Source organism: Cavia porcellus, unplaced genomic scaffold, assembly GCF_034190915.1.
Source record: "Cavia porcellus strain 051 isolate PalLab524CR breed Dunkin Hartley unplaced genomic scaffold, mCavPor4.1 scaffold_7, whole genome shotgun sequence".
Classification (NCBI taxonomy): Eukaryota; Metazoa; Chordata; class Mammalia; order Rodentia; family Caviidae; genus Cavia; species Cavia porcellus.
The window spans coordinates 16376168-16402428 of NW_026947490.1; the positions used below are offsets into that span (position 1 = coordinate 16376168).

General features: G+C 37.9%; 1 protein-coding gene across 4 annotated transcripts in view; it reads right to left on the reverse strand.

The window, feature by feature from the left end:
* Positions 1-26261, reverse strand: part of LOC100730169 (zinc finger protein 345-like) — a 58323-nt gene that overhangs the window by 27348 nt on the left and 4714 nt on the right. For 2 of the 4 annotated variants that reach the window (XM_063252643.1, XM_063252647.1), the window contains exon 2: positions 2249-2305. In XM_063252643.1, the coding sequence (XP_063108713.1) occupies positions 2249-2305 (57 nt within the window). Of the gene's footprint in view, positions 1-2248; positions 2306-11191; positions 14535-26261 lie in introns of those variants that run through there. The other 2 variants (XM_063252646.1, XM_063252644.1) reach the window with 2 other exon arrangements.

Genomic DNA, 26261 nt, shown 5'->3' on the forward strand with positions numbered 1-26261 from the left:
AAGAGTGATTTCCTTTCCTTTGTATTTATATGTTTTAAACATTGCCTAGAATGTGAGCACTGTACTTTTTTTTTAAAATTTTATTTAAGGAGAAAAAAGAAAAAAAAAAAAACAGAAAAAGGGTACAAGTTATACAGAATTTCAGAAAAAATAAACAGTAGGAAATCACTAGTTAATTACATATTGTCATCTTAGAAATAGTTGTTGAAGTTACAAAATTAAAGCATACAGAGGGGACCTTCAAACAGTGAGACTGCAAACAGTTTTGTTCAATGATCCAACAAAACTCAGCAATATGGTTATCCATCCTACACATCCAAACATACATGCAGTTATAGCCCCCAAAGAACTCTCCCCTCCGTTCTTCCGTACGATGACTATTACACATCTTGGGTTTCACTGTGAGCACTGTACTTTATAAAGAAAACTGCACATGCAGATTCAGTATTGTACATCTTTGAACAATTTGATGGACATTTAAAATGGAACATGGACCCAAGGAGATCAAGTACAGTGCCCTGTGTTTTCCCTATTCTTTTTTGCCAATAAAGTTGTAAATAAAGAATATCATACATTAAAACCTTAAAAAAAAAGCCTTTGGAATCATTTATGGGAAGAGTTTGGAAAGATTTGGAGATACCAAATACAGAGGATCTAAGACTGCTGTAAGCCAAACTTGAAAAAAACTGAGTGGAACTCAGGAGACCAGAAATCTAATAAAAATGTTGACAGCAACAATCAGACTCAGGGGGTTTCAGTTGGGAACAAAGACTCCACTGGGATTTGTACTCAAAACTATGTGGTACACTCTGGCAGAATTTGTCTGCATCATGTTCCTGTCCTGAGACTTACCACATTATTTAAATACAGGATGACTAAAAATTGCTTATTTTTAATTAATCATTATAACACAACAGGAAACATAAGAATGACAATTTTATCAAATTTATTCAATACCAGAATCAATTGGTCAAAATAATACCTGCCCTAGAGACCCTCAGGATAGTAATACGACTTAAGGTAAACAGTTAAGTAGTTAAACATGGCAGACTTAGTCTGGCAGAGGAAATTTTAAGGCAGTGCAGCATTCAGGTTATAGCATGGGTATAACCACTTGCTGCTTTCAGCAAGAACCATAGGAAGAATATGTCAGAGAAACTACCCAGCAGCTCTGAGCAGGATTTAAAATTAACTAATTGGCTTTCTATGTTTATCTATGAGTCTGCCCTAGGCCTCGGCCCCTTGCCTGGTGACAGGAGCTGATTCATAGTAAGTGAACCTCTATGAATCACTGGTCCTGGCTGAGGCCTGCAGTGGCCTGTGAGGCCAGAGATACCTCAGAGGGCAAGATGAGGCCACAGCTGTGGACACCTGGCTCAAACATCAATTAAGTAGATACAAACTGCAGCTGCAGAAATTATCCCTACAGTCTCACTTCTACCACGTCTTCAGGATAAGACAGTGCTACTGAACTGACTTTATTTATTACTTGGAGATGTCCTTGAAGTGTCTCCCAAGGTCCTGCTCATTGCCTGCGCTTTCCTCAGTTTCCCCGCCCCTCGTGGTTGGACCTATTAAAAGTGGGCAGTCCAGATAAGTCTCTGTCTTAGCCCTCAGAGTCTTGAGCTCAGCTAAAGGGTTCTGACCCTTCTGGAGCCCTTTTAAAATCATACCACTTGTCTTATATTATTTAAACCTCTGCCGTACACTCATTTGGAAGACTGGGGATCTAGGTCAAGACCCAGTAAGAATCAGCAGCAAAAACCAGAGCTAAATGAGATGCAACTTGGCCAAAAAAGAAGAAACTAAAAACTTGGTGGCTTGGAGAGTTTAGATGCTAAAAAGATTAGCATTAAAAACCAAGTACAGTGATACCTTGGTTTGTGAATGCTTCTGTTTGAGAACAATTATATTTGCAAACAGAAGTGTTTGGCAAAAATTTGTTTCTGTTTAAAAACTCCACATTAAGTGACAAACACCATTGTGGCCATCTTTCCCACACAAACATGAACGTGGATATCTTCCCCAAAATTGTGGAATGAATTAAGTTTGTGAACTGAGGTACTATTGTACTTTACATCAAAGCAATAGTAAAGATGGCTGAGGACATCTTAGGAATCAGCAAAATGCTACATCTGTCCTAGTTCCCTTCTGGGTCACTGAGCTGGTTACTGTTATAAAGTGGAAAGCACATTTCAGGAAAAACAAGTAAGAAAGCAGTTAATAGAAGTAAGAAATTTCACCTTACCTTGAACATGGTTTTATGATCCACAATAGCCATGCTTCCCTGCTCCACAGGTTGCTCCTGGAAAAACAGAATTAGAAAAGAAAAAATAGAATTAGAAGACATTAGTTCTGTCTCAACATTAACTAGACCTGCTACCCATGGCATCTGCCCCTGTATAAAAGTCAAGAAACCTACATTTTCCATGGTAATTTCGCCACAGAGGCCCCAAGAGAGCCAACACTAGGGAATTCTTGTTCTAGTGACTCTTTCTCAGGTGTCTCACCTTCACACAGGGTCTCCTCCAGCTCTAAAATTCTACCCAAGTGGTAGAGCACTTACCTTGCATAGACAAAGCCTTGGGTTCCATCCTCAACACTACAAAAACCAAAATTCTAGCACAAAACCAGAGTGTGGCTTATGGTTCATCACTATTACCTGCTATTTTTACCTTGTGGAACCTCCCCTATCTTATATCCCACCCCATACTAATCTATTCTCCTACTTCATCCCATAAAACCATACCTCACTTAATACCCTCTGTTCCTTTAGAGATAGTAATTGTGCATGCCTAATCTAAAAGAACTCTGCTCATCACCCAAAAGGGTTCTAGTATATCCCACACCCAGTTTATTATTGTGAAATAATGATGAAATATTTATTACAAGTCAATTAATGAATCAATACTGATACATTTTTATTAATTCTATACTTTCAGATTTCCCTAGGGGTTTCTGTATGGGAGGGTACTAGTTATTAAACTGAGGGCCTTCACACTGAGCTGCATTTTATTTTTTAATTCTGAGAATTAAAAAGGGTCTCACTGGGGGCTGGGGATTTAGCTCAGCGGCATGAGCACCTGCCTTGCAAGCAGGCAGTCATGAGTTCGATCCCTGGTACCAGTGAAAAGGAAAAAGACAAAAAAAAAAAAAAAAAAGGGTCTCACTAAGTTGCTCAGACAGAACCTCAACTTGTGATCTTCCTGCCTCAGCATCTCAAGTGCTAGGATTACAGGTGTGCATCACACCTAGCTTAAATTTCCTTAGATTTTAAGCTAATGTCCTTTTTCTGTTACAGGATATCACCAAGATAACATATTTTATTAAGCAGTCAACTGTCTCCTACGCTCCCCTATACTTTGGCTTTCACTATTTGGAAAAGTTCTGGTTAGGTATCTTATAGACTGTCTTTCCTCAGATTTACTTGGTGTTATTCTCAGGTTCAGGCATAGGTTACAAGTCTTGAGTCAAAGACCACAGAAGTAGGTGCCTTTCTCACCATATAGCAAAGGCATGTGTTATTCACATCATTTATGGATGCTGATAATCATCTTGATTAGTTAGTTGAAGCAGTATTTATCAGTTTTTCACACTGTGACTTTACTTCTTTTCCAGTACTCATTAGAAGGAAGTCATATACCTTGCACTTTGTCTAGACGTGCCTCCAAAGCCTCATGCAGTCATGGAGGGCAGGCTTTTTAGAGGTTGCTGAATCTAGGGTTTGTGATTAATTCAAAGTTCAATGTTGGCATTAAAAGAGTACTACACATGCCCTAGGACAGGTAACCTGCATACAATATGAGGGATAGAAAAAGGCTTGCCTCTTACCTCCCTTGTTGCTTTAGCCACCATGAACTATTGCCCCTCTGCCTTGTAGTCAGCTGATTATGGACTGAAACCTCCACAAAATGTGAGCTAAATAAATCTTTCCTCCCTTAACTTGTGGGTGTTATGTATTTTTTCTCAGCAATGAGAATAGTAACTAAGACATACCTGAAGAGAAGAGAATCTACAGAAATTACTTTGAATTATTCTTCAAGTTTTGTCTACTTCCCCCATTTATTTGACTTTTTTTTTTTTCTTGGTACCAGGGATAAAACTCATGACCTTGCACTTTGAATCTAAAGTATGTAATTGGAAATTACTTTTTAAAATCTAATCTGACAGTCTCTGCTTTTTAAGTGGGATATCTAGACCATATACATGCAGTAAATTATTGATGAGTGGATTTGCACTTGATATTATGTTATTTATTTTCTTTCTCTTTTTAAGGGTGGTTACCAGGAATTGAACTCAGGATCTTGCACTTGCCAGGCAGGGACTGTGCTACTGAGCTATATCCCCAGCCCTTATTTTCTATGTCTCTTTTTGTTCTTCTTCTGTATCTGTGACAGCATTTTTGTCTTGGTTTCTTTAGTGTGCCACTTTAGTTCCTCTCACAATTTATCAGATATTTATTTTCTATCAACAGTATTTTAAAGTCATTTCTTCACTTAGTTAGTTACTCTAGGGCAAGGTCAACAAACTATGTATATGTCATGAACCAAACATGGTCTGGTATTTATTTTACATGGTTCACAAGATTGTTTTGTTTACATTTTGAAAACCATTTCATACTGAGAGAAAAGGTCAAAAGAAGAATAGTATTTTATGACACATGAAATTTATAGGAAACTCAAGTTCTATAACTTATAGTTATACTATAACACAATTATGCTAATCCATTTATACTTTGAGCTGTATCAGAACTGAATAACTGTGACAAAAACAAATCCCACAGAGAAAACAAATAAAATCAATAAAACATACTGATTTAATTAAAATGAGTTTATCAGAAACAGGGAGGAAAGAAAAGAAGGGATAGATGACACATGTACATACAAAAATATATTTAAACCTAACTACATAAATAATTTCACTGGCTAATGATCTAAACATGTCCATTGCAGTAAACTAAATAAAGTCCCCCCAAAATACAACATCCTAATCCTTGGAATTTGTAAATTTTGCCTTATATGGCAACACAAATTATTGATATGGTTAAGGATCTTAACAAGATGACATTTTGCTGGGAGCAAGAAAAACATAGAAGATACAGACATTTAGAGGAGGAGGCCATATGAAGACCAAGCAGAGAGATAGTTGAAGATGTTGGTATTAATAAACACATGAAATAAGCCAAGTATAGTGGCCCATGTCTGTAATCTCAGCACTAAGGAGCCCGAGGCAGGAGGATCACCTACCTAACTTTGAGGTCAGCCAGGGCTATATAATGAGTTCAAGGCTAGCCTGAACTACAGCTACAAAGCAAGACTCAAAAATAAACAAATGAAAAAATTTAATATTTCTGACCATTAGAGAAATATAAATTTAAAAACACCACTGAGATTCTATCTTACTCCAGAGAGAATGGCTATTATCAAGAAATAAATAATACCCAGGAAGAGAGAAGCCAGTTTGCCATTCCCATGAACTAACTGGAGCAGGGGCTGAAATCAAGAAGCCCCACTCCCAACCCCAGTAAGCAACTGGGTGGTCTGGAGGACAAGATGAGCTGCTAGCAACTGATATACAAAAATAACTAAATGCTTGTATTGTCTGATTGACTTTGGAGGCCTAAGGCCAATAGTCTAAGCATCTATTAAGTGAATAATGGTATGCAGTATAGCAAATATGGTGGATTTCCTTCTGTCTTGTTTTTGCAATCCAGTAGTGTTCTCACTTTTTAGCTTTGTTCTGATTTATTGTTTTATTTAATGTTCTGTTTTGAGTGGTTTTATTCTGTTTCATCTTAAGTGATTTTACTATGTCTGATGGTGTGGACAACTATTGTTACTACTACTATATTATCACAGCCATTATTGATTTCCTATTATCCAGTTTTGAAGTTCTGTACCACTTTCACTGTTCTGTTTTGATTGGCTTTATTGTTTTATTTTGTTAGGTTTTATTCTCTTTAAAATAAAAAATGATTAAAAAATCAAATAATTACAAATGTTAGCAAGGCTGTTGAAGAAAAAAAATCTATTGTTGATGGGAATGTAAACTAAAACAATCACTATGGAAATCAATATTTCTCACAAAACTAAAAGCAGAAATTCCATTTGACCTAGCTATTTCCCTTCTTGGTATCTTTCCAAAAGAGTATTATAGTGATATATGCATACCCATGTTTATAGCAGAACAACTCATAATACCTAAACCTTGGAAGCAGCCTAAACATTCAGCAACAGGTGAGTGAATAATGAAAATGTGGTGTTTATACAGAAGGAAGTACTGCTGAAAAGGAGAAAAAACTTGTCATTTGTAGGAAAACAGATGTGCTTTGAGACCATGTTAAGTGAAATAAATCAACCCACAATCTTAAATATTGCATGGTTTCTTTCATATGAGAAACCCAAAGAGCAAAATAAAAGACAGATAATAAACTAGGAGCTTTTGCAAAATGGGAAGGAACCACTAGACGAAGGGAAGGGAGTGGGAGAGGAAGGGAAGGGGATGAAAAAAGAATTAAAATACATTATGTACATGTAGTAACTCACAATGAATGCAAGCATGTAATGCAAAAGTACTAATTTTTTTTTTAAAAAAGAGTGAAATACTGAAGATACAGGCTTTAAGATTAGAGTGACAAAAATAAAACAAAGCAAAGAGATTGGAGTGACATAAGCCAATCTGACACATCTATAAACCCAGCACTTTGTGAGGCTGAGGTAAGAAGACCATCAACTTAGAACCCAGTCTGAGCAACTTAGATAACTCAGAGTCCCTGTCTCAAAATTAAACAAAAAAAGAGGGTAGGAGAATGGGGATCAGGATAAGCATACTGTGAAGAACCTCAGTTTAGTCCCGTATACCATAAATAAATGAATGGAATGAGACACACAGCCAAAGGCCAGTGAATCAGGAGTTGTGAGAAGTTGGGGAAATGGCATGCAGTGGATTCTTTGCATCTCCAGAGGCATTACAATCCTACTGATGCCTTGGTTTGGCCTAGTGAAGTAGAACTTTTTTTATAATCTAGAAAGAATAAAGTGCCATTAAGACACCTACTTATGGCAGTGTTTTTAACTGCAGTTATTGGAAATTAACACACCAAAAAAACACAAACATTGTCAGATTTTTTTTTTTTTTTTTTTTTTTGGTGCCGGGGATTGAACTCATGACCTCACGTTTGCCAAGCAGGCACTTATGTCACTGTGTTAAAGTTAAACCCCAGGCCAGATTGTATTTTTAAAAGCTGTGTTATCCACAGAAAGATAGAGTAAGATAAAAGTAAAAGTGCAGGAAAAAACCTAACACGCTACCAGTAATCAAAAGATTGTTTCAAAGGGCCAGACTTGGTGGCAGATGCCTGTAATCTCAGTACTCAAAAACATTGCTATGAGTTTGAAACCAGCCTGGACTGCATGGTAAGACCATGCCTCAAAAAAAAAAAAAGTGGTTGTCTTCAAAATTTGTGAAACAAAGACTGCTACATGACAAGAACAAATCCAGAGATTTCAGCATGTTTATCCCAATAATTAACAGATGAAGAACAGACAATAAAAACACCAAACACTTGAACATCACTATCAATCAACCTATCCTAATTGACATTTACAGGTCACTCTACCCAAGAAGGGTATATAGAATAGCATATCTAAGAATACTATTAGAATATAATATCCTTCTAGAATAGTTATCTAAGTAGACAATATTCTGCATACTACCAAGTTTCAGTGAATGTAAAGCAACTATAAGACATACTAAGCATATTCTCTGGTCACAAAGCAATTAAATTAGAAATCAATAATATAGAGATAACTAAACCAACTTCTATATGTTTGGAAACTAAATAAGATATTTCTAATTGGGCCACAAGTTAAAAATTATTCTAAAGCAGTTCTGTGAATATTTTGATTTGAGAAGATATAAACAGCACTTCAAAATCAGCAGCTAAAGCAATACTCATAGGAAAATGCGGTTCAAAGTTTATACAGGCCAGGTGTGATGGCAGACCTATAATCCCAGCACTCTAAAGCCTAAGGCAAGTAAATGGCCACAAATTGAAGGTCAACCTAGGCTACACAGTGAAGTCAAGGCCAGCCTGAACTACATATGAAGACCCTGTCTTAAAACTAAATAAATAAACTCTAAATGCTTACAATACGGGGCTGGGGATTTAGCTCAGTGGCATAAGCACCTGCCTTGCAAGCAGGCAGTTGTGAGTTCGATCCCTGGTACTGAAAAAGACAAAAAAAAAAAAAAAAAAAAAAAAAAGGAAAAAGACAAAAAAAAACCCAAAACAAAATAAATGCTTACATTACAAAGGAGAATACTAAAATTGATGGTCTTAGCTTTCCCCCTAAACACTTAGGGGAAAAAAAGAAGAAATAAATTAAGTACAATCAGAAGAAAGGAAAAATAGAAATCCAAGCTGAAATCAATGAAATGCAAAAAAATTTTAAAGAAAAATATCCAAAATCTGTTTTTTTAAAACTCAATGAAATTGATAAGTTTCTATCAGATAGAAAAACAGAAAGATACAAATTACCATCAAATATAAGAAAATTAATACTGCTGTTAACTCTACAGATTTTGAAAGGAGAAAAGGAAGTATTTAGAACATATTTATACCAATTTACTTTTTCTTTCTCTCTTTCTCTCTCTTTCTTTCTCTCTCTCTCTCTCTCTCTTTCTTTCTTTCTTTCTCTCTCTCTTTCATGGTCCTGGGGACTGACCTCAAGGCCTCCTGGATGCTAGACAGTCTACCACTAAGCTACATATCCAGCCCTACATTTTAAAAATTGTGTAAAATTGAAAAATTTCTACAAAAATACAAATTATCAAAGCATTCTTAAGAACAGGCTCATGTGAGTAGCCCTGTATCTATTAAATTTAATTCAGAGCTTAAACACTTCCAATTAATAAAACTCCAGGCCCAGGTGGCTTTGTTGACATATTTTACCAAATATTAAAAGAAATAATCCCAATTCTGAAACAAACTCTTCCAAAATGACAATACTTCACAAGTCATTCAATGAGTCAGCATTATCCTGATACCAAAATCAGTAAGCCATTGCAAGTATTTGTCCTTTATGAAGACAGTTTCAAAACTAAAGAAAATTTTTAAATTATGTCTGACAACACATGAAAAGTAAAAATTATTAAAAAAAAAAAAAAAAAAAGAATTCCCGTGGTCAAAGAAATGTAAATTTGGTATATATTTAAAAATCATTAGCCAGATGAGCTGGAGCATGCCTGTAATCCCTTGCACTTGGGAGGTTGAAGCAGGAGGACTGTTGTGAGTTCAAAACCAGTCTAGGCTACAAAATGAGTTCAGGGCCAACCTGAACTGCACAGTAAGACCCTGTTTCAAAAAGCCAATAAATAAATAAATAAATAAATAAATAAAATTCTTGTTAACAGAACATTTTCAGTGTATTAATTAAAAAACAAACGACCATCTGAAAGATATACAAAAAACATTTGGAAAAAGTCTAGCACACATTTCCATCAAAGCTGTGAACGATGACATGAGAAGTGCAATGGGATTTCCATAATCTGATAATGAACAACTACGAAAAAACTTGTAGGTACCATTGTTCTTAGTGGTATGTGACTGAATGCTTTTTTCTCTAACTTTTTTTTTTTGGTCTTTTCCACACAGGGTTTCACTATGCAATTCAAGCTGCTCTCAAACTTACAGTGATCCTCTTGCCTCCCAAATGCTGGAATTACAGGTGTGTGCCACTATGCCTGGGTGGATGTCAATTTTTGTCATTTCTATTCAGAACACACTGTAGATAGTAACTAATGCAATAAGACAAGAATAAAAATATAAACAAATAAAACCAAAAAAGAAATTTAATTGTCTCTTTACCCAGATAACAAAAACGTTTGTGGAGAAAATCTTAATGAATACACAAAAAAGTTACTAGATCTAATAAGTGAATTTGACAGTCAACTGTATTTTTGGTTAAAACAACTGTATTCCTTACAATAGCAATACTTGGAAATTAAACTAAAAACATAAAAACCATTTACAATATAGCATCATATATGAGATTCTCGGGGTACAGATCTGACCAAAAAGGCATAAGATTAATTCTGATACTAAATACATAACAGAGATACATACTTCATATTTATGATTTAGAAGACACAATGTTGTTAAGTCAATTTTTGGCTGGGTTTACTAGTGCACATCTTTAATTCCAGCACTATGGGAGGCTGGGGCAGGAAAATCAAAGTTTGAGCATATCCAGAGGAACTTTGTGTCTGACTGTCTCAAATATTAAATTAAATTATACAGAAGAGGTGCTGGAGATGTACCTCATTTCTTCGAATCAAGCTGAGGAGTGGTTAAAAGTCAATTTTGACCAAATTGATAATAAAGTCCCACTACCTAGCATTCATTGATGCAAAAATTACATTATGGTGCTGCTAAAATTCATATCGAAATGTGAAAGATTTAGAACACTCCAAACAATTTTAAGGTAGGCATGGTGGCACATGCCTGTAATCGCAGCACTTGGTAGGCTGAGGCAGGAGGATCCTGCAAATTCGAGACCAACCTGGGCTACAAAGTGAGCTCAAGGCCAGCCTGAACTGCATAGCGAGACCATGAAAATGAACAAAGTTGGAAAATTTACATTTCTTGATTTCTAAGTTGAAGCGATATCGATCAAGACAGTATGGTATTGATTTTTCAGACACATTAACAGATCATCAGGATGAAATGCAGAGTCCAGAAGTAGGCCCACACGTGTAGTCAACAGAATTTTAAAAATGGCTTTCACATATTTTTCTGCCTGTATTTTAAAGTCGTAATGGAAATTTTATGTAATAAATTTATCTAATAAACAAAAACCTTGTTTTATACTGCTATCACATTTATTATTTAGCTTTTTCTTTTTCATATATTTGAGTAAATGGGTGTCAAACAATTACTATTACTTTTCCTTACTTCACAGTGCAATGGGGGGATCCGAAATCATGAATGTCACCCACATTCTGACGGCCTCATGCGCGCACGCTCTCGCTCTCACAGTCTCATCCTGCCAGCAGCCATTCACTCCTTCTGCCAACCCGCCCAGCTGCAGAGTCTTCAGCGGGTGTCTGTGTGGATTTCCACCCCCCTCCCAGGCAGGATCCGGATGCGTCCCCTACAGCAGGCAGCCTGGCATCCAAGGACGGGCCTTACCTCCCGACTCCAACTGCTTAGAACGAATAGACTCACCCCTACGCAAAAGCACACATTGCACCCGGTCGCACAAGCGTCCTTCGAGGACAATTGATAACCGGATAACTATCCGGCCAAGTATTCATTACGTCTGGCAGGGCGGTTATAAGATCCCGAACAACATCCTTCCACCCAGTTCAGCCATTTTTCTCTACTCACAGGACACTACATTTCCCAGAATGCACTGCACTCTAGTCAATTCTCGCGAGACCCTCAAAAACACGCGTGCTTTTCTGAACAGAAACTGTCTCGGAAGGTAAGTATGATTAGCAATTCGAACTCAAGAGTAACTTCTTACAGAACAATGGCTACAGTCCCGTGAAATTTCTGAGTCTTTTGTTCCGGGGTGGGGTGGAGCATTTTGCTTTGGGATCAGGCGAGCTGAAAAGAGCTTTTGCACGACCCACCTCCTGAGCCTCTGCTATTTTGGCCCACTGGACTACATTTCCCGAAGGCCTTTGCAGCCACTAAGGTCACTACCTCAGTGTTTAGTCTAAAGACCTGGTTACTACTTAAGGCTTTCCCGGTGTGGATACTCAACCCAGGCTTTCATGGTCAGAGGCCTGGGAATGGGAGTCTGTAGCCCTACTCCGTTGGCTAATGAGAAACTCCTATTAGCCAGCGGAGTAGGTTCTTGATTCTTTTTCACAGAATTCCAAAACGTCAGTGAAAGACACAGAATGGTTTTATTAGTGACTTATTTATTAAGTAAGTAGGCACTTAAGAGAAAATAGAATTCAGGCTCTCAAGGGAGAAAGCAGCAATGTGGTCTAGGATTGGGGACACATAGCAGTCTTAGAACTGTCCTTCAAGGTAGCTGATCTTAAGATGTTTTACCAAAAACATTCTTTAACTCTTTGAACCTGTTCCTTCATCTTCAGATCAAGTTGTTGCCCTTTACCTTATTTTTGAACTAGGTTAATTTATGGATCTGAAGTATCTTTAAAGGTTTGGGGAGTGCTTGTTATGCAGATGGGCAGACATTAGTAAGCCTGAGGGCCACAAATGGTCCAAAATACAGTACAGTAGTATGCTTTGCCAATTATGGTTAAATGGAGAAATACATCAGAGTACAGCCCACTTATAATCATCTATTTGGTCTCAGACCCAAAATGACCCCACATAGCATTATAACAATTTAAAGTTATGTATGATACACATTGGTCCTGATTCCAGGTTATGTCTAAAACAAGTACTACAGCATTTCTGTTTTGTCTCAAAAACAGCCCAAAGACATGGGAAAGGAGTGCCTTCTTTAAAGAACTGTGCAGATCTCATTTTGATTAGAACTTTTTGTTTCATAAAGTTCTAAGTTTCTTAAATGATTAAGGCCCTTGGGGGACCATTAACCATCTGGAAAGAACAAGGAAGACATTTTCAAGATACCAACTTTCCAATGTAACTTCTAAGAAAAATGTTGACAAGCATATACATCATGTAGTCTAAAACAATGCTAATCATCCTAGTTCCCTGAACCTCAGGAATGATTTTCCTGCATGTAAAAGACATTGGAGCAGGATGTAATGGCACATGCCTATAATTCCAACACTAGGGAAAATTGAAACAGTAAGATTTCAAATTTGAACCCAGTTTATAATCTATTTGGTCTCAGACCCGAACTGACCCTTTAGGAAGACCCTATCTCAAAAATAAATTGGGCGTGGTGATGCACCATCTGCAGTACCAACACCTATGAGGCTTGAAGCAGGAGAATTCTGGGCTACATAAGAAGACCTTGTTGAAAAAAAAAAAAAAAAAAAAAAGATAGATGGACAAAGCATGTGGCTGGGGATGTAGTTCAGTATAAACGTCTTTGGGTCAATCTTAAGTACTAAAAAAAAAAATCAAAATTTGCACTTAGAGTAAATGCCTACATGACCCTTCTTATTTGAAGGTGTAATTATATCTTCTTATAGTAAATTCTGCCAAATTTCATGGCCAATTAAATGTCTTACATGAATATTTTCATCCAAGACACAAAGGACACAGAAATGAGGAACTGTGTCAGGAATTAGCATCCTAGTGACAAGATGGACTTGAAAGTTTAAAAGCAAAACAAACAAAAACACAAGCTTGGGGAGTAGAGATATGGAGTATTACACAGATACAGATACCTTGAATAACTATGTGTTCTCACTTGTATTCTTCATAAAGTACAGTTTTCAAATTATGATTTTCCTTGTCTATTTTCTAGCTATATTTCTTCTACTTCAGGAAGAGCTCACATAGCCACAGCTCTTAAATACACTCTCAAGATCTCTCTTAACTGTGGCATTTAATCTATTTATATTTAATTCAGCTACTGATATGTTTACAAAGAAATGTGCCATTTTATATTTTGTGTTGCATGCTTCCTTTTTCTATCCTGTCTTTGTGTTGGACTGGTTTTTATTTCAATTTTTTTTTCCTGCACTAGTTTGTAGAGTTTTTTAGCCACTATACTGGTAAGCCCAATCATACTTACTGAGCTCACATTTATCAATACTGTCATTCTCAGTGTTTTCAACTTTATTCAGTCCCTTAATTTATTTATTTTCTCAACTTTTGTGAAAATGGATCAGTCCCGTAATTTAAATTTATAATACAAGGTTATCAACTACAAAGAGGTTTTATTAGCCAGGCATGGCTGAGTATGCCTGTAATCTCAGTACTTGGGAGGCAGAGGCAAGATCACCATGAGTTAGAAGCCACTCTAGATTACATAGTGAGTTCAAGACCAGCCTGAACTACATAGTGAGACCCTGTCTCCAAACAAACAAACAAGGTTTTATTTTTTTTCCTCCAAATTATTGATCTTAACAAGGTTTTATTTTTAAAACCTCCATGAAATTATAGTCACTTTTTCAGTTTACATTTAATGAGAGAATTGTCTGCATTAAGTGGTATTAAAAAATATAAAATAGTTAAATCCTATTAAACTGAAACAAAGCAGTACATCATGTTAAGGCAATAAAGACATTTTATTCAGCAGTAACTACTGCAGTAGGGAAGTGAAGCTATTGTAAATGGAGCTCAATTTTGGGAAACAAAATGCAGGAAACAAGAAATGCTAAGGAGTGCTCAAGGAAAGACTGAGGATATGAAAGGAGAATCCAGTCTATGTGGCTATGCCATCTGAATTTTTACTAACTGGCACTTATCCAGAAGAGATAGAAAGTTTTCCCTTTATGGATGAAGTAGTTACACGAGTTAGAGCAAGACAACCCTCAAAGTTAGGTTATGGGCCAAGAATATAGCTCAGTGGCACCTAGCCTGAAAAGCACAAGGTGGTGAGTTCAATTCCAGAACCAAAAAAAAAAAAAAAAAAAAAAAAGTTAGGTTATGATCCTCTCACAGGAATGGGGAGGCTAGAACAAGAGGTATCTCCTTGAATGCCTACATTTCTGGATCTTTGAAGAGAAAGTTCAAGGTAGTAGATTTATATCTCAAAAGGGCAGAGAACTGATTTATAAAATACCAACTTTCTAAATATAAGAAACGGGTTAGGGGTCTATACGCTGGTTTGGCTGGAGCAAATAGTAAACTGTCTGCAATTCTGAACTTCCTCAGGCAAGTATTTTAAAGGGATCGGTAGTCATCAAACAGACACAGACTTAAGCTACTAGGCAGCATACTAGAGTTGGATCAGTTCACTAAGTGCAGTCATTTGTGCCAAGAGTTTCCAGTTATTTTCCCATGACATTATGAAAGAATTAGCAAATGAATTTATCTTGATAAAAAGAAACATATTACGTCAGCTAATACAATGTTTCATGTAGGGAGCCCAAGCGACAGCCCATTGCTGCCTCCCTGCCTCTCTCTCTTCTATGGGCACTGCGTCTGCCTACATTAACCATAACCCTCTCCTGCTTACAGCCTCTTCCTGTCCCACCTCCCGCCCTTGGCCTATAAAAGATGTAATCACTTCCGGAATAAACTGGGGGCTTGATCGGATTCTCTTGACTTGTTTCCATCTCTCTTTGTCTCCCCTATGTCTTTATTTAATCCCCGTTCCGCCTCCAGGTACACCCCACGGATTGATCCGCTGGATCAGTTTCACAATATGAACTATTTTTAGTGAATCAGTTTACAATAGGGCTTTTGAGGCTGAGCCTAATGGGTAGCTAATGCAGGATAAAACAGTACTTCTGCTTTCGTTTTTGTATTTATCTCTTTTATTGTCTTACAACTTTGGGTAAAAGTGAAATATCTACCATGTCATAATCAGCCATGTAGTTAGATATACACCCTCTTTGTAGAATAAAGTATAAAATAGCTATGAATTTTAAAAAAACTGCTAGACACAGTGGCATAGGCCAGTTAGCTCAGCATTTGGGAGACCAAGGCAGGAAGACTCCCCCAAGTGTGACGCCAGCCTGGGCTCCACTGTGACTTCATGGCCAGCCTGAATTACATAATGAGACCGTCTCAAAAAACGAAAAAGAAAAACCAGTTCGTGCTGTGTTCATTTAAAATGTTAAGTCAGGTTATCCTTTTTGAAGAATTGTGGACTCAGCTCTGCAATCCTCCCACCCCCACCAACTCTGCAAACCCACAACCCTTACCTTTCTAAAAAGCCCTAAAATTCCTGTGAGGCTCTGGAATTCAGTGTGGCCATGCTGATTAAATTCCTTTCCTACCCTTGACCACTGTTCATCACTTTGACTGGCATTTTAGTCTCTTGGGGCCACATGAGTTGGGGTTTTCAGTCCCAAACTCTGATAAAAAGTTTTGCATATGTGTTTATTAGTGAGAGTGATCTACATATTTCCTTCCTCCTGAATATCCTTGTAAAGTTCATTATCCATATTTGTTCACCTCATAAAATGGATTATATTCTGACTTTTATGAGTTCTTGACAGATTTTTATAAGATCAGGTTTTTTGTTTCTTAACAAAGCAGCTATCTGAATGTCAACTGTCTTATTGGAAATGTTTGTATAATGGATTAAATTTTTTTAATGGAAATAAGACTCTTCAGATGGTCTATTACACCACATAATTTGCTAAGTTACTTGTTGCATGTAAATTTTCATGTTTAGTGGTATATATTACATAGGAAATCATTTGTCTTTTTTAACATAAGACAACTATTTTTATTTACTGATGTTTCTTTAATACTTACCTTATTCTCCAGAGATCTTATGACCATTCCCACAATTGATGGATGAACATACACAAAATATACCTGCTATACTCGTATACCAGCATAGCCTTTTTCAAAAACGTGTATGTTTTTGGGTTGTGGGTGTAGCTCAATGGTGGAGTGATTTTCTAGCATAAATGAGGTTTGATCCCCAGTGCCGCAAAAGATAAAAAGTGTATGCACACAGGCTCAGTATCACAACAAATACCCAAAATGAGCATATAACTTGGCAATATGAAAGGAAACAGACGTTTGAGTGCTTACTTTATGCCTAACATTGATAACCTCATGGATATAAACTGGTGTTTTATATTGAAGTACACCTTTTTTTCTCAGTAAAAACATGTTTTTTTCTTTCTGTGTAGTGCTGAGGATCTAACTCAGGGCCTTATACATGGTGGACAGTGTTAACCACTGAGCTATATCCCCAAGCCTCAACTGACAAATAATTGCATATAATTATGAAGTACAATGTGACTTTTCTCTCCAGTATGAGAGGAGCTTTAAAGCCAGGCCCTTTGTGCTGAGCTACTTTGTAGACTTCTTTTTCTGTCATTTTGAGACACCATTTCACTAAGTTGCTAAATTGCTTATGGAAGACTCAAAGTTCTTGATCATCTTCTTAGACTCCCAAGTCCTAGGATTACAGTCATACATCACCACTCCTGCCTTAGATTTTCTTAGTTTTTACTTAATGTCCTTTCCCTATTCAAGGTATCACCCAGGATAACTTTTACATTTAGCTGTGAACTCCTTAAGTGCCCCTATATTTTGATAGATTCTCAGATTGCCCTTTTTTATGAGCTTCTTCTCTTTTTTTTTTTTTTTTTTTTTTTTTTTGAGACAACGACTCACTGTGTAATTCAGGCTGATCCTGGACTATGTAGTCCAGGCTGGTTTTGTACTTGTGGTGATGCTCCTGCCTCAGCCTCCAGAGTGCTGAAATTATAGCTGTACACCACCACGCCTAGCTATGGTCAAGTAATTTATAGACCATCTTTCAGCTCAGCTTTACCTAATGTTTTGTTCAGGATTACACAGGGATTTACAAGGTCAAAGACCAGAGAGGTATAATGCCATTCTCATCACATATCAAAGGTGTATTTATTTAGGCTGCAGATGCTAGCCTGGATTAGCTAGTTGAAGAAGTATTTGTTACCTTTCCACACTATGAATTTAGCTCTTCTCCTTTACTCATTAGAAGGAACTCACTATGTACACCTCACACTTAGATGACAAGTTATGCTCTACCACCCAAGAATTGAGAACCTACAGAAATTAAATTCTTCTATGAGCTTTGTGTCTGTTCTCCATCATTCATTTGATCTTTTTGTTACTGTTGTTGAATTTTTTTTTTTGTCTTTTTTTTTTTATCGGTACTAGGGATGGAACTCACGACTTCCTGCTTGCAAGGCAGGCGCTTATGCCGCTGAGCGAAATCCCCAGCCCCTGTTGTTGAATTTTTGAGACAGTCTCACTATGTAGTTCAGATTGCTTCACTAGCCCAATCTGGCCTCAAAATGGCAGTGATCTTCTCATCTCAGCTTCCCAAGCACCAGGATTACAGGCATGCAACACCACACCTAGCTGACCTTTTATTTATATCAGCATGACCTTGTGGATATTTGTTTTATACTTTTGGCTATAACCCAATACAACTTTATTTTTGCTCAATTTTTCTAGTTTTCACATGTTTCTTTTGACAACGTAACATCATTCTTAAAATATTCTTTACTGTCTCTAGTAATATTTACATTCTACTTGCTAACACCATAACCATTCCTGTACTCGTACAGTTTGTATGGTATAACTTTTTTCATCTGTTTCCTTTCAAACACTTGTGCTTTTGAATCAAAAAGTATGTTTTTGAGCAGGGAATGGCGGCACATGCCTGTGAGTACAGCACTCAGGAAACAGAGGCAGAAGAACGAACAAGTTCAAAGCTAGCCTTGACTACATAGGGAACTCAGAGTCAGCCTGATAAACAGAGAGACCTTGCCTCAAAGAAGCAAGAGAAGCCCCCCGCCAAACGTATGTTTTGTAAAGTTTGACAATAGGTGGAAATTGCTTTTTTTATTGTCTAATAATTTCTGTTTTTTGAGTGTGATATGTAGATCATACACATTTAGTGAAGATTTGCATTTCATATTTAGATATTTGTTTTCTGTCTCTTTAGTTCTGTTCTACCTCTGACTGCATTTTTTGTCTTAAATATTTTTAGTACACTATTTTATTCACTTGAATATTCATTATAGATATTTCCTTTTTAGTTGTTCTAAAGCAGATGTCAACAAGCTATAGCCCATGAACTAAATCTGGCCTGGTGCTTGTTTTATGTGGCCCACAGGCTCATTTTTTTTTTTCATTTTTTTTTTCTTTTTCGGTTTGCATTTTGAAACCCATTCAAACTGGAGAACAGGACAAAAAAAGAAGAATTTGTTGTTTGTTTTATTTTATCTTTTAAGAGGAAGAATTTTTCTGATACTTGAAAATTGTGTGAAGTTCAATTCTAGAATTTGTGAACTTGTATTTGAACACAACCATGCTAGTCCATTTATTTAATAATTATGACTGCTTTTCTCTGAGCATTTTCTGAGCTGAATAGTGACAAAATTTTGTTTTGTTTTTGTTTTTCTGAGACAGGGTCTCACTATTGAGTTCAGGCTGGTCTTGAACTCACTGTATAGCCCAGGCTTGCTCAAATCTGAGGCGCTCCTCTTGCCTCAGCCTGCCTAGTACTGAGATTACAGGTGTGCACCATCTCCTGGGAAATTGTGACACATACTTCAGGATCCACAAAGAGGTAATAAAATCAGTACAGCATATAATATGTAAATATAAAAAAACCACTTATCAAAAAGGAAAAAAATAGAACATAAAGGACAAATAAAAAATAGTGAATCAACATAGCTTTAAACCTATTGTACTTAATTTCACTAATCTATGAAAGATATAGATACATATATAGATATATAGATATAGATAGATCCCAATTATACCAGACCAAGTAAGGCCATCCAAGGTCATAATCCCTGAAGCCTCTAAATATTACCTTAAATGGCAACAGAAACTACAGATATTACTGAGGATCTTGGCACGGTAACATTTTACTGGGGGATGAAGACAGGAGATACACAGAAGATCATACGAAAACTAAACAGAGAGATGTGTAAGGATCCCAACCTTAATAACTGGGCATGGAGGCACACACCTGTAAGGTCAGCCCCCTGGGAGGCTGAGGCAGGGGGAGTACCAATTTTGAGCCTAGACTGGGCAATTTAGGGACTCAGTGAGACTCTATCCCCTTCAGCACCCCCACAAAAATGGCTGAGAACACAGCTCAGTACAAAGGCCCTGGGTTCAACCTGCAGTAGCCCCCACCAAAAAGAATGACACAGGCTTAAGGTAGGGACTTAAGAGCCACAAAAGTTGGAAGAGGCATGGAGTACAAGGCAGTACAATCCTGCTGACATCTTGGTTTGGCCCAGTGAGTAGAACTGGATTTTTGGACTTCACAATGCTAAAAAAACAAATTTCCAGTCATAAGTCACCAGATAGTATTTACTGAAACTAACACACCAAATAAAAGGCAGAGATTATCAAATTAGATTTACTGAACTCAGGGTTTTTGAATTGAGTTACAGTTCCACTCACTTTCTATGTTTTATTTTGAGGAAGGATCTCCTAAGAACACTTAGTTGTCCAAGCTGGTCTGGAATTTTCTAACTTTTTGCCTAAACTTCCCAAGTGTGCTGGGATTACAGATGAGTACTGTCACACCTGGCTTCATACTGGATTTTTAAAATGCCATGTCCTGCCTATAGAAAGACACAGTAAGATAAAAACAAAAAAAAGTACAGGAAAAAAACCTAACTTGCTACCGCTCCACAAAATAGTGTTTCAAACACAAAAACTATTAACATTACCAGGACAAATCCAGAATTTCAACACAATAATATCACAATAATAGAATGGATAGACAGAAAACTAGTGAACATCTGAACACCACGCTCAATGAACGTGAACTAACTGATGTTTCTAGAACACTCAAACCAAGAACAAAATACACATTCATTTTAACTGCACATAGAAGTTTTCCAAAGAGACTATATTCTAGGCCACAAATAAATTTCATTAAATTTAAAATTATTTCAAATCACACAAAGAATGTTCTCTGATCACAAAGGAATTAAATCAGAAATCAATAATACAGTGTTGGGTATGGTGATATGAGCCAGTAATCCCTGCACTCAGGAGGCTGAGAATCACTGCTAGTTTGAAGCCACACTGAACTACATAGTGAGAATTTATCTCAAAACAAAATAAAACAAAAAACTATTTAGGTCCCCTGTCTCTCAGGAGCTGTCTCTATCTCACAAAAAAATTTTTCTACTCTTAAAAAAAAGTTTTTGTAAAAAGCTACGTAAACATCCCATTCAGGTACATATCCAAACCTAAATTTTAAAAACTGAGTGAAAAGGAAAAATGCCTACAAAGACACAAATTACTAAAGCTTTCTTTAAAAACAAAATATTGAAGGAATAACCCTGTATCTATTAAATTTGTAGGGTTTTTTTTTTTTTTTTTTTGGAGATAGAGTCTCACTATGCAGTTCAGGTTGGCCAAGAACTCAATTTGTAGTGAACTAAATTTCTTTTGTATAAACGATGTACATGAGTCATGGGGGCCAGGGGTGGAATGTCATGGTTTATATCTGTGGCCCCCAGGCCTCATGAGTTTGCATTGTGCATTTGTGATGGTTCATTGTCTATTAACATTACCAGGACAAATCCAGAATTTCAACACAATAATATCACAATAATAGAATGGATAGACAGATAGACACATAGGGGTGGAGCCAGGATGTGATGTAATGGTAGGAAGAAGGTGTGTCTTGCTTTTTGCTGGTTCCGGCTTGCTGTTTGCAGCTGCCATGAACTGTGGCCCAGCCACACCCGCCTGCCTTGGAGCCAACTGAGTGTGGACTAAAACCTCCAAAAAACTGTAAAAAATAAACTTTTCCTTTCCCAACTTGGGCTTCAAGTATTTTGTCTCAGCGACGAGTAAAAAGTAACTAAGACAGAATTTAGTTGGCCTCAAATTCACAGAGATCCTCCTGCCTCAGCCTCTCAAGTGCTGGGATTACAGATGTGCACAACCACATCCACCTTAATTTGCAGTTTAAAATCTCATAAAGAAAACTTTAGACTCAGGTGATTTCATTGAGATACTTTACTAAATATTTAAAGAAATAAACCCAATTGTAAAACAAGTTCTTCCAAAATAAGAATGAAGCAGGAAGGTAGGGCATGGTAAAACTAGTTGGGGAAGTAAGCATTACCAGATTCCAGCGTACACCTCACCAAATAAATCTCAGGACCTGGTATGTAGAAACTGTCACAGGTTTCCTCGGTGTGTGGAAGAAACAGAGATAGGATACCACTAAGAGCTCACTATCATGCCTTTTCATGGTGAGCAGCCCTGTGTCCTTCACGGTGTACTTTTATTTTTTGCTTTTATTTTTAAGCTCTTTTGTCTGGCCTAAGTTTGCCCTGCAGAGCCAGTTTCTCTCTTATGCTTATTGTCCAATCTCGCTTTTTAAAATAAATTTTGGGGCTGGGGATTTAGCTCAGCGGCATAATCGCCTGCCTTTCAAGCAGGCAGTCGTGAGTTCGATCCCTGGTACCGATAAAAACGAAAAAGACAAAAAATAAAAAATAAAAAAATAAATAAAATAAACTTTGGCACCATTTTTTGTTTGTCTTATTCAATTCTTTGAGATGAGAAGAATCTGGTAATGTTTAACTGGTAAGCCGTATCTAAAAGGAGCTACCCAATAACAAGAACATTTCACAAATTAATCTGTGAGCCATCATTATCCTGATAGGAAAATCAGAAGGATATTACAAGAAACATAATTTCTTTATGAACATAGTTCAAAAGCTAAACAAAATGTAAGTATTGCTAAAGTAGGTTTAAATTTTATTTAAGTCCAACAACATACCAAAGTATAAATCATGAGTAAGTGGTCCCAGGGATGCAAGTTTGGTTAATACTTTTGGGGAGTCACAGCAGACTGCTTCAAAGCTTGGTGCAGCTAAGGACACATAAGGACATGAGCTGGCTGTTTGGCACAAGCACACAGCAGGATACACTTGCATAAGCGTAGTTATGATGGTACATAAGCATATAAACCTTGATAATGGACACTATATATGGGCTGAACTATAAGACACTTGCTGTTGTTGCTGTCTGCTCCATATGGTTTCTTTTCCTGCAGGACCTCATAGGTGAAAATACCTCTCAGCCCCCTAACCCCACTCCAAGTGGTGTTGTCAGGAGGATGAACTGAATGTCCCTGCAGGGTCTCTGTAAACAACACCTGACAGCAAGGGAGAGCCCTGTAGGGGAAAGGGACTTACCATTGACATGCTTCCCTTGGCCTCTCCTTGGTTACCTGTAGCCACCTTTTTAGCAACTTAGAAAGGCCCCAAGGACTGGGAAACAGTCTTTCTTGCACCCAGGAATGTGTTGAATGATTTAGAACCAAAAGACACGAAAAGGATATAAAGCCAGCAGCTGCAGGCAGAAGGCCCAGCTCCGAGCAGTGGCCTAGATCTTGGCAGTACCTGATGGCAGGAGGAGCCCAGTGAGGGCATCTGGTTGGGCAGGGAACACTTGTTCAATCTGCACAAGCCATGGCCAGGAACAGGAAGTTGACCCTGCAGAACTACCAGCAGCCCAACTGTGGTAAACCCTTCCTGATCTGCATCATTGGAGGCACATCAATGGAACAATGGCTGGCTGCCACAGAAACTATGTTGGGGAGCACAAGAAGTACTACTGCCAGAGCATTAAGTCCCCATACATGGGAGACTCCCCTGGTTTTAAGTGCAAGGCCTGCTGTTCATCAGAATGTGGAGGATCCCATAGACCAGGGATGTGGGCCATGGGGAACACCTACATTCACCTACTATACCACATATACAACATATACATCCATGGAGTTAAGGGAGCTGAAAAAAACAAGTGAAAAACAGGTGGGTTTAAACAGTGCCTACATGGCTGCTATGGCTGTAGGGCAAAGGGGGCTGATAACATGCGATAAATCTACAGTACATGTTCTAAATAGCCAACATAGCCACTACCCGCTCTTTTCAATGGGTTCTATAGCATGTGCAAAGCTCTGCCCCATGAGCCAAAAACTAGACTGTGATAAATTGGTTAATGGCAGTGGCCTGCCTGGTCTGGGAGAATCCAGATGACTTGCAGGAGCAAGTTATAAAAAGGACAATCTACTTAAACAATCTCTGTGCTACAAGAAATGAGCATGCAACAAATAATTTTTTTTTTTTTTCCTTTTTTCATTTTTATCGGTACCAGGGATTGAACTCACGACTGCCTGCTTGCAAGTCAGGCGCTTATGCCGCTGAGCTAAACCTCCAGCCCCACAAATAATGTTCACTATGCATGACTGAAGCCCTGGCTGAAGTGGCGCTTCCCGCACATATGAAGGACTTAATACTGGTGAGCAGGTCAACTGAAGGTAAAGGCAGCCACAGTGAAACAGGAAGATGTGACACTGGCTTGCTTTATCCAGATTAGGAAGCAGGCTGAGGTACCAAGTTAATGGGGGCCCCAGAAGACCACAGGTTACATGTGGAACTACTTACTGGTTCCCCCAAAATACACAGCATGTACTACCACTGTTGGACATGGTGGGTGAATTAATGTTAATATATAGCAGTCCAGACTGTTCACGGAACCTACTGCATGAATAACAGGATATGAAGGTCATTATATCATGGTCCAGAGAGCCTAGGTGACATTGGATATCAAGCATTTGGCTCTGCATCCTTATATTTCTCCAGTTCCTGAATATATACTGGGGGTGGACATACTAACTAGCACTTGGTTTGATACCCTGCAGGGAGAATCCAGCTTGCAAATCCACGTGGTAAAATCCATAGTCTGGGGACATCTACACCATGCACCACTGACTCTCATAGGCTACATAGGTTGTGTGCATAAACTAGTATCAGTTACCTTGCGGGCCATGAAGAAATAGAACAAACCACCTTAAAATTGGAAGACTTGGGTGATATGTCCAACACATAGCCCTTTCAACTGCCCAGTATGGCCTGTTCAGAAGCCAAAAAGGATGTGGCAAATGACTGTGGATTACTGGAAATTAAAGTGACTTCTTCATTGCATGCAGTGATGCCTACTGTTATAGACTTGATGCTTCGTCTCATCCTGATGCTGGGTCTGTATCATTATGTTGTGGATTTGGCCAGTGCCTTTTTCTCCATGGCTGTCATGCCTGATAGTACCAATGTGCTTTCACCTTGCAGACAATGGACCTTCCAGATGTTTCTACAAGACTATTTGCATAGTCTGACTTTGTGTCATGGCCTGGTAGCCCAGGAATTGGCCACCTGGACCAAGCCATACTCTGTGTCATTATTCCATTATACTAATACTATGTTAAGCTCTGTGTTGAAGATTTGAAAACTGCCATACACAGTCTGAAAGAAGTTTTGCTGGCCTGGGGGTAAGCCATCCATAAACAAAGTTCAGGTACCTGGCTTGTCTGTCAAATTCTTGGGTGTTCCCAAATACTTGGTTGCGTAAGACAAAAGTAATTCCCAATGCCATTATTGATAAAATCCAGGCATGCCCCAGACCCACAACAGTATACCAATTACAAGCATACATAGGTTTATTGGGCTTTTGGAGATGTACTTAGTGTACCTACCTACCCTGTTGTGCCCTACTGAATGACCCAAAAGGGTGGGACACAGGACTTGTCAGACACAGTGGGAGCTGCTTTTCAGGACTCAAAGAGGGCAGTCACACAGGTGCCAGCTCTCAGAGTCATTGGCCCTATCCTGCCATTTACCCTAACTCTGAATGTAGATACTAGGTTTGGCTGGGGCCTATTGCAAAAAGAAGGGAAGCGGAAGCCCCCACTGGGTTTTGGTTACAGTTTTAGAAAGGAGCTGAAAGCCAGTACTTACTAATTGAGAAACAGCAGTGGTATATGCTACTCTGCACGCTTATGAGCAGATGACGGGGAAGCACAGTAGAAGTACAGATCAAACACCAGATAGAAGGCTGGGTCTGTACATGGATGTCTTGTCCTAGAGGTAGAGCAGCCCCTTCCCTCACCCTTACCTGGGGAACATACTTATAGCAGAGAGCCTCCTCAGCCAGTGATGACTTGATAATCACTAGTTTTAATTTCCATCATATTCTTTCATCATATTTTTTCAAATTTTTATTTTTCAATTAAGAATATGTACGTATCGTGTATGTGTGTTTGTGTGTAAGACTTGAAACTTCTCCACCATTTCATTAATATTTGTCATGATTTTTCTGGCTCCTCCATCTTAAGTTTTACTTATCTCTCTGCTTCTCATCCTCTCATTTGGAAAGCAGAGAGGTATGATACCTAACTTTTAAAAATATCATAAATTAATACATAATCAAGATTCTTTAGTATTATCTAAATCTTTGTATATAAAATAGTTGTAAGATATAACAATTTTATTTATATGCATTAAGTACTAGAAAAATGGGGCTGGGAATTTAGCTCAGCAGCATAAGCGCCTGCCTTGCAAGCAGGCAGTCGTGAGTTGAATCCCTAGTACCGATTAAAAAAAAAAAGTACTAGAAAAATAAGTAATAAATAAAGCACTTGTCCAATAAAAATTTTTAACTGGAGTTTAGCCTGTTGGCAACGGAACTGCAACAGTATTGATACCAGTGACATATATGTCACAGGAAACCATACAGGATGACGGGTTATAGGTAATGATACCTAGACCCTATATAAAAGGAAAAGAGGGGCTTCTGGCTGATGCCTGTATACCGATGGGTCCAGCTGTGGCACAGCCCCACTGTC